Source organism: Egretta garzetta, unplaced genomic scaffold (genome assembly GCF_000687185.1).
Source record: "Egretta garzetta isolate BGI_Z169 unplaced genomic scaffold, ASM68718v1 scaffold107, whole genome shotgun sequence".
In the NCBI taxonomy this organism is placed as follows: Eukaryota; Metazoa; Chordata; class Aves; order Pelecaniformes; family Ardeidae; genus Egretta; species Egretta garzetta.
Genome location: NW_009260399.1, coordinates 1,211,852 through 1,226,511, shown reverse-complemented (window position 1 = coordinate 1,226,511; position 14,660 = coordinate 1,211,852). Strand labels below are relative to the sequence as shown.

Below are 14,660 nucleotides of genomic sequence, written 5' to 3'. Positions count from 1 at the left end.
GAAAGCAGATCCCTTTGAATGTTGCTAGTGTCGTCTATATTTCTAGAAGTTGCTAATTCTTATCTCGTGTTTTGAGGGGGGAGGGTATGACTGGTGTATAGAGAAGCGTAGCTGATGTTTAAGCAGTTGACTCTTGATCTGTTCCTGACTCGGACATTTTCATCCATGCAAGAAAAGTTCCCTGAGGATTACTGAACATAAGGATACCTCCTTGGCACGGAGATCCCCACGCTACAGGCTGCTGGAAGCCAGTAGGATGTGCTCGGCAGAGATTGCTCTGTGCTTGTCCTGTTCTTACGCTATTCCTTAAAATCTGTTACCAGAGACAGACTTCTCTACTTGATGGACCCTGGCCTGACCCAGAAATATCTTATGTTTTTAATATCTTTGCATAGGTGCGGGACAAGCTTAAACCCTTCATTGTTGTGTTTGGGTGCTTACTGTTGTGTTTCTTAAAATTAAAACCCCAACTGTTTCTAAATCTCACATTACTTTGTTTCTGCTTATAAAATCCTACATCACAGCATTTCCATAAAGACTGACAAACTGAAAATTCATAATACAAAGCCTCGTGGCAAAAATCACCTTATTCTATGTTTTTAGTGATTATACTGGTATAATTCTTTCAAAAATAAACAGTAACAATACAGCTATTTTTATGTTGGCCTTAAAAGTTAAACCATTTTCTGTCAGTTTGTTTTTATGGTGATGTTAAAATGCTTAATCTCTTACAGACACTGATTACTGCTTAAACCAAAGATCTGAGTAAGAAGGTGGTATAATTATATACTGTTTAGTCAAAAGAAAGGAAAGTATACGTCTTTTTAAATGTTCTAGTGTGCCAGATAGCAATACTGATTTATAGCTTTATTAGGTAAGTGGGTCTAACCCAGATTGCTCATTTCCCTTTCTTACTCATTTATGACTGAAAAATATTGTCAAACTTTGGACTTGAAGACGCATATGGAATGCTTTAAAGAAATACTGTCTTCTTTATTAGAGAATGTGGAAACAAGTGAAAAGGGGAGGGTATGATGGTGCAGTTGTTCTTATAAGGTATTTCCATAGGCTCGGAATTTCTTACAGGGTCATAGAACTCTTACATAAAAGCATGATTTAAAAAAAAAAAAGAATATGTTAATTGTATGGAATGTACATAACTATAAAAATATGTGCTCTACACCTATTCTGACTTAAGCATGCTTATCTAAACTTTTATCTCTTTTAAAATTGTAGGGTAGCTGATATACAAGTCAGATATGGTGATGTATCTTTGAGTTAACAAGTTAAGAATGCGAGCCATTGACTGGAAGTGAAGATGTGAGATGTGCTCAATGTTTCTTCAGGCTTTTTTTGGTCCTCTTCTTTAGACTGAAGTTCCTCCTTTAAGGGAATTATTTTAATATGTGCTTATCATTAATATTATTATCAGGGTTATCATTATATTATCATTAGGATTACTATTATTCTAGTTGTATAGCTAGCCAATGGTTTCTAAATACATGAGGCGTAATGGACTCCTAGCCTCTGTTTAAGCCAAGGTCTTGCTTTTCCCATCCATTCATTTATGCTAAAATGCATTTGCTGGTCTCTGCGAATGTTGACAGCAATTCTTGACAAAGGATATTTTTGTATGTGGTTTCTAATTGAGAAGCACAGTGTAAATCAAATTCAGACCTAAAATTCAGTGTTGCTGTGTCTACACATTTGTTTTAAAAAGATAAAGCACTTAAACATAACAGCCTCAAATAACTCTCTGGTTTTAGGTGCTCATAGTCCCTAAACTGCAATACTGAGGATGCTTTATAACATTGGGGGTGCTACATGTCTCTAGCAAACATAGTTTAGTAAATACCTAAATGTTTGCTTTTAGGCCTGCCTGATTCTTAACATCATGTAGAAGCTTAGCTCCCTAATGACCGAGTTATGTGTTTGAGACAGGAGAGAGCAAACTTCCAATCCCCATTTCAGTGAACAGGCTTCCAAGACATCAGCGTTGCATAAGCGATATTACAATTTTTAATGAATTCTCTTTATCTGACAATACAATGGTGTGAAACTCCTGTGGTACTCTTTTGCAGAATAATTTTCAGAATCTAGTACGAAGGGTGGCAAATCGGTTTGCTAATCAAAGTCAAATTTGTGAATTAAAAAATTAAAACGACTATATCTAATTGTGGGTTAACACTCTCACATAAGGGAGGGGTCCATTTCTGGGTGTGTTTTGATCTATTTTGGGGCTTCATTACAAGGATGTAAATAATTTGCTACCCTGAATTTGCATGTGTAATCTCAAATTCAGGCATCAGCAATCACACGTGTTCTGAATATGAATGCTAAATGCACCTTGAGTTGCACAGCCGAAAGTGCTCTGTGCCCCCAAGTTGTGGATTTCTGTACTAACAGTAAAAGCTCTTCAAAAATCTGTAACATCAGTGCCTCCTATGATTGTAAATGCAAAATGATGTGTGTATTCCTTCGTTTTCAGGGATCTACTTCAGACATTAACTGAGGACGAACTGCACACACTGGAACGTAACCTCTGCATCTCTCAAGACGTGGATTTTCCTGTCCGAGCAGATCCTGAAGTACCTTCTGTCATCACATCAGGCATGACTGCGACTTTGCCTGCTAAGGAGCTTTCAGCAAAAGCTGAAAACACAGAGGCTGAGCTGGCTTGTTCTATGCAGTACGACGAACAGGAGCTGGAACAGCTGAATAGGATGGTACACAGAGTTGGAGATGAAATGTCTTCTCTGCTTTCCCCTCCAAGCATCTGTCAGTCTCCAGCTCACAGACCTAGCCTAAGAAATAATTCTAGCACAGAAGCTTCACCAACAAGACACCATCTTGACAATTTAACTGATGAAGAGGACAGAGTGTTTTTTATGGATGACCTAGATGGAGCAGGAGAAGCTCTTGCTGGGTTGGATTCAGTAAGTGATACTCTTGCTTGGGTGAATAACCCTTGCCACAATTCAAAACAGAACCTGCAATATAGAGACGCTTTGCTGTACGAGAACGGCCATCAGACAGAGGAAACTTTGCTTTTAAAAGATGCTGAAAGTGACTTAAGCAATAACAACACTATTGAAGATAGCAAGCAGATGTCTGGCATCTCAGTTCAGAATTCATGCAGCTGTCTAGAAGGTCCAGACTCACAGTTATACCTCAATGGCTGGGATGCGTATGCTGATGATGCAGAAATGGCGGAAGTGATAGCTCACAGGACAGGGGGAATGAAAATATCTGCTACTGTAATATTCAATCCTAAATCTCCCTCGAGCTCAGAATCCCCAGTGACAACTCCAGAAGCAGCTATTAGTTGTGTTCCTGGATCTGCTAATCCGTTAGCAAATGAGGAGGATGAATCCCATAAACTCAGTATAGCTGCCACAAACTGTCTAATTAATTCCTGTGTGTGTTGTGGCAGCTGTGAAGACAGCAGGGAGGACAGTGTTGAAGGTTTAAAGACTAAACATTCCACAGGAGGTGTTGTAAATGCTTCTTACACCTTAGTAAAGTCTAAGGAAATGGACCATGTAGATAACTTGGACAATTCAGCCCCTGCACAGGAAACATTAAAACCTGAAACTTCTGCTTTGTTAGCAGACGGAGACTTTGGCAGAGAAGAGCAAAAACTGCCCATCTCCTCTAAGTGCCTGGCACATTCCTCAGGTTCACAGGTAGGAGCAGAAAATGACTCGCAAGGAGAAACAGAAAGCATCTCAAGTCAGCAGAAGAAGTGGGAGAAGAGAAGACAACTATGTGAGAAAAAACAGGACACCAGTGAAGATGCTAGTAGTGAAAGGACAGCAAAGGAAGATGTAAAGTCAAGATCTAGCTCGAGGTAAGAGCAACTTGATGTTTCGGTAGTAGCTTGCATGTAAATAAATTCCTATATCCTTGTACTTCAGTGATTGGTATGTAATGTTGGTTTTAAAAACCACTGTGTTGCAGGATTAAGGAAATTTTCAATATATATATTTTTAATGCAAGTAGATTTTTATTGGACTTCATCAGCTTTTTTGGAAAACATTTGGAAAACACCTGACTTTTAATCATATGATGTCTCTATATGATTGAAATCAAGTACACTAATCTTACCAGTTTAATGTAACAAAGGGTGCATTGCTGCTAACCATTACCTGGGTCATTACCTCTGTTGTACTCTGCTGTTTTGCAGGAAAAGTGTGTCTGGCAGACAGTAAAGTTAATTTCTGCATCAGGGCATGGGATTAAATTGGGATCTAAACACATCTTACCTTAGCTTCATCTGAGAGTATGGGGTTGATCTGATCACGTTGCCTGTGGGCATGAATATATTTGTGAATGTCTGTGTGCTGAAGGAGCCTAATAGCGTGCAGAAGCAGCTTTTAAATGTACTGGACCATTTCAACCAAAGCTGATAGAAGGATAGAGGTCAAGGATTAAGGTTCTATGTATTTAATGACAATAAGGAACTAGATAACAGGGAGAGACCATAATAATAGTTGTGTTAAAGGAAATGCTATGCTTCAGCTCAACTTTATGTAGGATCCCTAATGTCTAATCGCATCAGTAGGAAACCAGACTTCATTTTGGTTTACTATTTAGAGGATAACCTGTTTTGCAGTGAGTAATGTCCTTAGTTTCCCTGAAGTATTAATATCAAGCAGAGGGAAGAAATTAAATATAAATTACTGTAGGTTTCTGTTTTCATGAGTTTTCCTCCTTTGTGCCTTACTGTGCCATTACTGTGGAGATCATGTGTGTGATGCAGGATGTCTTTTTGTTACACATGTATAGGATTCAGGATAATGCAGTTGGGGGTAGCTTGAACCATGAAGCGTTACCACAATAGAAAGGCTACAGAAATAAACATTCATGTAATAACATACCAATTCAATTATTAAATATTTTACTGGGAATAGAATCAAGAGTTCTTTGCTCTGGAGTTAATTACAGTTAAAACACAACTTAGCATGCACAGAAGTCCAATTTTGAGAAGGTAGTTTTATCTTCCTTGTTATTCTGAGCATTGGCAATATTAGACTTGCAAGTATGGTCGTATTCAAGGCCTTACAGTAGGGTTTCTGAATGGACTTCATTTCAAGAAGTAATTCACAAATCCCTTGACATTTCATGCTTTTGCAACACTTAAAGTGGAATATTGCTTAAAAGTAATTACTGTATGTTTAATTAGTGTCCTGATAAATCATACATTGTTTACCTTGGGGTAGGATATTAAGTGAAATTTGTAAGAACCAGTCTGCCAAACATAATAAAATTATATATATAAGCTTCTTTTTCAGCCTCCCATGGTTTGTGTCTTTTCCATGTATTTGTCCAGCCTCTGTTAATATTGTGTAAAAAATTTGTATACAAATTGTCCTTCTACAGAGAGTTCTGTAGGTCTGTGTTCCTCTGTGTCCTTTTCTTTGCTCTGGACCTGGCTCTTAACAGCTTTCTTGAACAGCTCCTAGATCCTGCCTGGCCTCTGTGCCAGTTGTGATTTTGTAGACCTCAGTCACACTTTGCCTGTGTGGTTACTTTTTCAGGTTGGAGAAGTCACAGCCTACTTGATCTGAAGTTGTCCAGAAATCGTCCGTAGCTTTGATCATTCCTTTTGTCTTTCTCTAAACCTTTTTCTATTATACTCTTTCCTCTTAGCGATAAGCGAATCGGAACTACTCTTACTCAAGATATGAGCAAACCGTGGATTTGCACAGTGGCATAATTATTTTCTGTTGTTGTTCCAATGGCTCCCAATATTTAAGTTTATATTTTTTGCCAAGTGGTGAGCTGGTATTTTTTTTGAAGTTGTCTGCCAAAGCCCCAAGATCCTGCTTGTGAGCTCAGAGGCTGTCATTCTATATCTGATACTAAAATTGTTTTCCCTGTGTTTACCAGTTGAATCTCATCTTTCCATTTTATTACCTGTTATTCAGACTTTAAGATCCTGTGCAGCTCTTCAGTCTGCACTTGTTTTTATTACCCTGAATAATTTTGCACCAGTAGCAACCTTTCAGACCTCTCCCTACTTTTGCAGATCATATATGTGAAAACAAAACCCAAGGGTCCTAAAGAACTTCAGTGGTGACATCCCACTCTTCTGAGAAATGATCATTTAACAGCTCCTCCCTATTTATGCTTAAGAATTATTTATCCATTTTGGACCCCTTCCTCTTATGCTATAGCTCCTTAGTTTTCTTAAAAGCCTTTAGCTGAGCTGTTTTGACAGAACCTGTTTGGAAATCCAGAGGCTGCCAGCTAAATCGCCATGCTTCGCAAGCTTCTTTAACCACTTCAGAAAGCTCCCAAGAGGTTCCATCTGCAGAAGCCATGTTACTTTTTCCTAGGCACATCTTCCATTACTGTCTACCAATTTCAGCTTTGGATATGTTCTGTTAAGTTGCTTGGTATGTACATGGGGCTCACAGAACTAGAGTTGTTTGAGTCCCCTTGGGGTCCATTTTATGTTTTAGAGATTGCCACCTTTAAACTGCAGCCATCAAGGAAGTTTTGAATGAGAGGTGGTTAATTAATCTGATTCATTCTTGAGTTCTCCTAAAACTCTTGGGTGAATATTTTTTAATATTTTGTTAACGAGTTAGTGGGTTTTGGCTGTTTTCATCATAGCCTCTTCCACGATTACTTTGTTGATTACATCTGATTCTCTTTGTTATTGAGACTAGAGCGCATCTGTTGTTAATTGGCAAATATTCCATCTTTGCAGAAGTGGAGAAATAGAGATGGAGGTATTTTGTTACTAGATTTTTGCTCCTTTATTAGGACATGTTCTGATATTAACTCCTTTAGTATATTCTGTGAGAGGTGGACATGCTGGGAATCTACTGAGGATTAGATTAAGAAATTCTATGTGTGTAGATCCTTAGTTTCCTCATATATATCTATATATAGATTTGGTTTTTGCCTCTGAATCACTAGTCATGTTACTGGTAAAAGAGAGAATTCAGTTACAAAACAGAACTTTGTGGCCCTTTTCTTACTCATGCTGCCTGGGCGGTGACTAATCTCTGCTTTACAGTGGTATTTTTAAATTGGAAGATCACATTAGGCTTCTGCAACTGCTCCCTATTACATGTTTGTGAATGCCAACTTAACCATAGGGGAAACGTTGGAGACAGTAGATTATTTTCAGAATGATGGACCCATTAGCTAGAACAATAAGCAATCTAATATACATGGAATAGCTGCAGGATATGCTCGTTCATCAAATTGATAAATGTATTTACTTTCTAGTTACTGTAAGTCACCAGCTAGGAGGAGAAAATTTTCCTTCCCTTGTCTGAATCAAGCAGCTGTCAAATGTGTACGTTATGACACAAATGGTTTCTCTTAGTAAATCAGTTCTTATACTATGCAATATGACGTTATTTATAGGTGTAATTTCAATGATCCAATGAGGTTTACTGTAATTAATCCTTAAAGTCTAAAATACCTGGTTTTGCAGGCTTCTCTATCCAGCCTCAATATTCAGTGGTGGTTAAAATACAGATTAAATACTCTTCTACTGAAGATTTTTGTATTGACGTGTCTTTACTACTTTGGTCTTTAAGTCATAGCTGATGCTGTGTCTTTCTCCATTATTTGCTTATAAGTATCTCGAAGACATCAAACACAAAGGGCAGGGAGAGTCTTGGGCAGGAACATTAATGAGATGCAAATACGAGAAGAGCGTTAGCAAAGATGCAGTTGGTATCTGATCGGCTGCGGGGACAATGTGGTAACTAAAGGCTGTCATCTAGTGAAAGAAACTGTTCAAGGGGGAAATAATGTAAGAGTAATACAGAAGATAAAACTGACCAAGCAGCATTTGGTGTTTTCGGGTGAAAAAACCCGTAAGTTAACACCAAAACCAAGTGTTGGATCTGTATCTAGTATTCCTTCTTTTTCCACTATACAGATTTTTAAAATGCTCATTCTGCTATAGTATTCTGCCTGCTTTTTCCAAGGGGAAAGAAATGAAGATCATGTTTATTTTGGTTTTTTGGGAATACTTGGCTTTCTGTTCTTTCCAGAGTTGAAGAGTCCTTGTAAAACTAATTCTTCACGCTTTATGAAGTTTGGCAGCTTGTTTCATACTGTCATGCAATGCTAGTGTTTTCATGTTTTAGTCTTAAATACTTGGTTCTGTTGTGTGTTTGTTTATCTACCTTGCAACAGTTCTGATACAAAAAATTATTCTTAAGTGTAGTTTCTCTCCTTTCCCCTGCAGGTCTGTCTAGTGTAAATTATACAATTTTTTTGCCATTTTCCTTGATCTTAATGTATTTGGTGAGTGTTCTCCTGATGAAGCTTCATACAGTGCACCTGAAAATTGGCAAAAGGAGCTGAACTTTTCAGCAAGGAGATCTTATTGTCACACTTTCTGCAAGCTTTAACTGTGTCCATCGGCCGTTAAAAGCTGGTGCTGTTCGCATTTATTTGGGGGGGGCTTAAAAAAAAGAATATTTCGCCATATACTTTTACAGTGTAAGGAGGAGGAATGAGGCATCCTTGGAAAAGCATGTTTTGCTGTTTGCTGATCTGTACTGCAATTCTGGCATAAGATGAATAATTTATTCTTCTCCAGCTTAGTCTTCAAGTTGTCCCATTTCTTAGTGTTGCAATTCTGTAGTCTAAAATTGTGTATATTGTAATAGGTTTACATATTCCAATAGTCTATATTGTAATATATTTAAAATTTTATTTCCTCAGCATAGTAGAATGACTTCATAACAAGATGAACACCTGTTTTACGCAGTTGGTTTCTAATTTTGATTTTTCTGCCTGTATTTTACTTTGTTCACTCCTTAGCAACGTTATACGTGTGCGCATTTTCAGTACAGGAACTTGAAGAGAAGTCATTCCACCTTTCCAAAGGCATGGAAAAGAAGCATTTGTATTTTTGGGATGGCTAGCAATTACATTTTAAAAAAAAAAAAACAAAACCACACAAATTACCTTTCTAGCTTGTCTTTCAAGTTTATAGCATTTGATTCTGTAAGTACTCCTTTATCACAAAACTAGATTAATTGATATTGCCATGCAAATTAGCTTGATTAAATGTCTTAAATTCATGCTTTCCATCTAGTATCCCTATCAAAGTAAGATGTAAGAAAATTGTGTTTCTCTTTACATGACAAAGTTGCCTTTCCCATAAAAATTAATGGACAGCTGTGCATGTTCACATAAGCAAACTCGTGTCTGCTTAGTGTCGTGGATTGATTAGTCTTTTTAACGAGCTGTTCGGGAGTAAGAACATTTCTCATCAGCAAGAAGGAAACAGTAGTTGACTGGGAACAAAGTATCAGCCTCTCAACTGCAAAACTTCCCTTAAGCAATCCTTCATCTGGCTGTTGATTTAAATTCCTCTGTTCCCCTTCTGGTATTCTGTTTCTTTTCTTTGTGCAACTGGCCAAATTCAGGTTCAGTAGGAATGAATTTTTTCAATCCCTCCTCGCTGACTTCTTTTTAACAACGCAAGTCTCACATTAAAAGGCAGTGTTTGACCTTGTCTATTGAACACTGATTTTGCGTGGTATCCCAATAACGTGACTGCTGTTGTGAAGCCTTGGCGTGCAAATAAAAGGTGTCAGTGGTTTGTACCAGCTTCCCTTTTACTAGGTCCATATATCAAACGCAGCAACAGTGAACTGTATTAACTCTCAACCTACTGATTCCTGAAATGAGTATAGTAGGTAAAACAGTTTTAAAAGCCACTTACTTGAGTGGATTTGGTGTAGCTAACACAGAGACTTATGAGTTGGCTCTCACGTAGTGTGAGATAGAGAAGATCTGTGCCAATTAACTAATGTAACATGGAAATGTAATTGTAACTCAAGTAATAAAATTCATGAAGAAACCATCCCATGAAACGACGAGAGGTTTAATTAAACATAAAAGGCTGGAAACACATTACAGTAGAAAAGAGCACACAAGCCAGGATAAAGGTGGCTTTCAATTTGTTTTTTTACTTGGAATAGCTTCTCCCCTCTCCAAGAAATGGCCAACAGCTTTAAATAAATGGTTTGCTAGTTCAGTCAGACAGTATTCTGTGAAAAGAGGCAGCCACATCACCCCATGTCACTTTGGTCTGTTGCCTCAAATCTTGATTCTATGTTTTTATCAGAAGGGCTGAAGAAATCTATTTTGATGAGCATGGATGGTGGTTTTATCCCATGCTAGAATGTAATTTTTAAAATAGCACTGTAGGTGTTTAAGACCTCACAGATGAAACCAACTTTTGCCACCTTACACAGTTTAAACAGCCCTATGAATCCCAATCCAACGCAGCATTTGTTTCAGATAAGCATGAGATGCAATGAAGTTCAGGTCACCTGTGGGCTGGTGTAGGAAGAAAGGGTGGGCTGCTCTCAGCGACAGAAGGTGTCTGTACGCACACGCTGTCTCTTCTTGTAATTGTGCTAATTGTGCACTGAGCTACCATCGGCTGATAACAGGAATCATGAGTTGGGAAAAGCAGGTCAATTCACCTCAGGATCTACAGGCATCTTAGAAAAGCTGAGCAAATCTTCAGGCAGACACTAATGAGAAGAAAATTCTACAGAGGTATCCTGAATGCATGTGTACTGAGAAAGAATGCAGTGAGTATGTCAGGAGTCACTTTGTTGTTGTTTTTTAGGAAGAAAAGCTATTAAGTATTATCACTGAGAAGGTATAAAACAGAGTTATTATTGGTTTCCCATTTCTTGGTACTAAATAACCGCAGAATTCCTTATCTGAAGAGTTACAGCCTGAATATGAACCAGAAATAAACATTGTAAATAATAAATATTATTCCTGGTACAAAAATTCAATCTGTATTGGTACACAGGAGTGAGAAAAATGTTGACACATAGTAATTGTCAAAACTGCACATCCTTTACTACAACAAACTAATCCCTGAGCATGGTTTGTGTCAGGCATGTCCAAGCAGTTTACATTGCCAAGTGATGACTGAGCAGATGGATATCCAATCCTGCAATCAGCAGATGCCTCAGCATGGCCAGGTCTGTGCGTCAAGTGAAAGACGGAGTAGTGGAAAATGAAGGCATTTATGAAGCAGTTCAGTATGGCAAATGGTGTTAAGACAAGGCTTAAAAAGAGATGAGAGAGTGGAGCTGATGAGAAAAAGTTACGCTCACCAGGACTCATTAGAGGTGAGAGAGAATTCAAATAAGGGGGGAAAAAATATGGAGAAGAGGTGTGAGATGAGGCTTGTAGCTGATCAGAGAAACATCCATGAAGATGAAATAATGATAGCACTGGGATCTTTGATAATCTGGTAAGTCGGCCATGTGCTGTTACATTCTAGGGTCACTCATCAGGTTTACTTACTATCAAGGTCTAGCACTTTGTGTCACCTTTATCATTTTGCCTTCTGGCTGAGACTGTCAGCTCCACAAAGTTGGCTCAGGATCGAAAGGGATTCTGTGAGTTGGGACAATGTTGATAATAAATAGCTACTCTTAAGAGAGATAATTATCTGCTCTTGAGAGTGATTTTGATTGGATTTCAAATACATCAGGCAGAGCTTCACAGAAAGCACTGAAAGACGGCAAACTTGACATCTTTCAGAAAAAGTGCTACTGCCCAAATCAGCTGGCAGGATTGTTACACTGGAAAAATCTGGAAAGGGGGGGGGGGGGGGAGAGACCAGAAGAACGTGCTGAGTTTGCTAGTTGTTCTTGTTTCCTGGTTCTGCTCTTCAAAGATTACTTTATTCCAAGCAATACATTTCATCTTTGCAAGACAGCTTTTCCTGCTCAATCATGCTGTGAAATCACATGCTAATGGTTTCTTAATGTCATTTACTGCCATAAAACAGATAGTAAAAGTACATTTTAGTAGCATGACCATATTGTAAAATTGGATGGGTAAAGGTGATGAGCTATAAAAGAGCAAGCCTTTGTTTAACTGCATATATCTCTTCATAATGAGCGGAATTAGCAAGGGAACGAATCATAAAACGAATGAAAGTTAAATAGATTTTTGTTCAAGTCTGATAAAATTATTTTCCAGTTGTGATGGCTTTCCTTTCAACTAAAGCATAGTACACTTGGGATTTATTTTCAAATTGGCAATCAGAAATGAGGAACATGAAGGGGTACATTTTCCAAGCGATTAGTGGGAGGTATGCAAACAAATCCTATTATTTCTTAGTGGGATTAGAGCACATACCTTCCATACACTGCTTTGAAGAATTCCTCTTAAGCATTCTCCCAGATTTCTAGCTGCAACAATAGCCACAATAGTAAATTTGGTAGAAGAATTTGGAACATAGCTGGTCTGAATGTGTATACCCCGCATAGGGCTACAAATCAGAAGAGCACAAAAAAATCTGCTAGTGATTGTGGAGAAGTAAGGTAAAATAATCCTGACCTATATAATTACATCTCTTTTAACTAAAGATATTTCTTGGGTTTTTCTCTGCATTGTCCAAAGATTTCCGTTGACTGAACATTTGAGTTAGGATAAAATGAATCTTCTGCACTGCCTAGAGCCAATACAGCTTTGATACCTCTGCACAAGATCACATATTTTCTTATCTAGTATAATTCATTTTTTTTCAGCCTGTGGAATTTCCAGTAGCTGAGAGTAAATTGTTACTGAAACAAAAAATTGGTCTTTCCAAGATAGTTCTGTAGTGCTTGTGAAACTATTTTTAATCTTCTAATCCTAGTTTATGTTGATAATATGATGTAAGATCAAAAATGATGTGTTACTTAAAGGCTTTTCGTTAGCCCAGGGATGCCAGAGATAAGTTATGTACCATTCATTTAAATTATTCATATCCTTTTACTTAGTAGCTAGTGGATTTCCTCTAATGAAGTGTCACTGCTTTGCCATGGGACTGCTCCTGCTTGCTCATCTGCTTGCTTTAAAGCACAAAATTTGAGGTCCAAATCCGGTGGTTAGGGACAGAGCAAGGCGCAGGGGGATTATCATCATCTCCCTCACTGGAGAGTCAGCTTTCTGCTTTCTCACAGACTTTTTCCTTCTCATTGGAAGGAAATTTAGATTAAATTTGTCACGATATTTCAGAAGTTCTTGAAGCTTATCGTTTAGGGTGTCGTGGCCTGCAACACGCAGTGACTTTAAGAACTTCCAGTTTTGTTCAGTCTTCATCATAACACGAAGCCACACTTAGCAGCATGGGCATGCTACTCCCTCTGTACCCTATGAAAATGTAAGATCCCCTGTTCTTTCCTGACTGTTTTAACTGTATGACGTGAATTAAATTGAAGATTTTTGTAAATGTGTGTCCCCGACTTTGCCAAATTGTCTGTCCTTTTGGGAGGAAAACAGAATAGGTTTGTATCATTTTCTGAAGAGCAAAAAACCTGGCAGTTTACTCTTATTTCTGTATAATCTGTGACAAGCCATGAGTTATCACAGTGCTCTGTTTTTTTACCTTTATTTGCTTCAGCAGTTCATTTTGTTTCCGTATGTTTTTTCAGTTCTCAGGATGGCTTACGTGATTCCCCCCTCAGCTCCATCTCCAGCAGTGACTATGAGAGTGTTTCTGTCACTACATGTAGTCTCTCCAGCATATACGCTCTGAGGTAATAACGTCACTTCGCAGTCAGATTTGACAAATGGTATTGGGTTATGCTTGGTTAAAAATTTTCATTGAATTAACTATGAAGTGACAGCAACACTTCTGAGTATTCTTCCTTTGGAACAGCAGGTGCTTTTTTTTTTTTTCCTAGCGGTTTTCTTCAGTGCGGTGGCAACTGAGAGGCAACTATTTACAGAAAAGTTTTAATGCATACAGCAATGAATTATCTGTGTCCGTGATCTCCTCTTTATTTGTCTGTATAGCATTTCTTAAGAGATACTTCAGGTTTTAGCTTGAAAAATACACAATGTTTGTCTTAGCTATGTCTTGGCTTTCTAGAAAATGTGCTTTCCATTTTGTTTTGCTTAGTAAAATGAGGGGAGCCTTCTGGTTAACGATAACTTAACTTCCACAGTGTTGGCCAAAATTGATAAGAATACTAGTTTATATTCTCATCATCTGAAGCTGTATGAGGGCTCTAACTTCAATAGTTCTGTTCAGAGCACTTAATGAGAATAATAGAGGAATAAAGTGTAGGGCAGAAAAATGTTACTGAAGCAGAAATGTGAGTTCTTTGCTTTTTTTAAGGTATGCATAACATACATGTATGTGATATATTGCATACATTGTGTGCAATAACATTATTCGCCTGGTACAAACAGATTGAAATACCACTGTTTCCGTCGAGGCAGATAATCTTCCACTGCTTTTTGTCCCCCCTTTTTCATCTGTTTATCCAGCATTTCTTTTGAACTTCAGGAATTCCCCATTTTGTTTAGGTTTGTGGATAGAAAGAGGGGGTTAAAAGGTCTTTTCTAACAGTGATAGGGGAAATAGTGCATCTAATATGGGGGATTTTTTTTAGGATGTGCACATCTTCAGGCTCAATTTTTTTGAGAGTTCCATATTTTTAAAATAAAGTGCATCTATTATGGGGGGTTTTTTTAGGATGTGCACATCTTCTGGCTCAATTTTTTTTAGAGTTCCATATTTTTAAAATAAGGGCAGAAAGATGCAACTAAAACTATTTTTCATGGGTTTAGTTTTGAAATACATTACCTTTCGACCCAATTTACCTGCATGCAACAGTTGCCTGCTTCTAAATACTGTA

General features: G+C 37.9%; 1 protein-coding gene across 4 annotated transcripts in view; it reads left to right on the top strand.

Moving 5' to 3' along the window:
• The window catches only part of ZFYVE28 (zinc finger FYVE-type containing 28), an 82,225-nt gene that overhangs the window by 36,592 nt on the left and 30,973 nt on the right, over positions 1 to 14,660 (top strand). For 3 of the 4 annotated variants that reach the window (XM_035898671.1, XM_035898669.1, XM_035898670.1), the window contains 2 exons: positions 2,489 to 3,850; positions 13,449 to 13,553. In XM_035898671.1, the coding sequence (XP_035754564.1) occupies positions 2,489 to 3,850; positions 13,449 to 13,553 (1,467 nt within the window). The remainder of the gene's footprint in view (positions 1 to 2,488; positions 3,851 to 13,448; positions 13,554 to 14,660) is intronic. The other variant, XM_009643189.2, reaches the window with a different exon arrangement.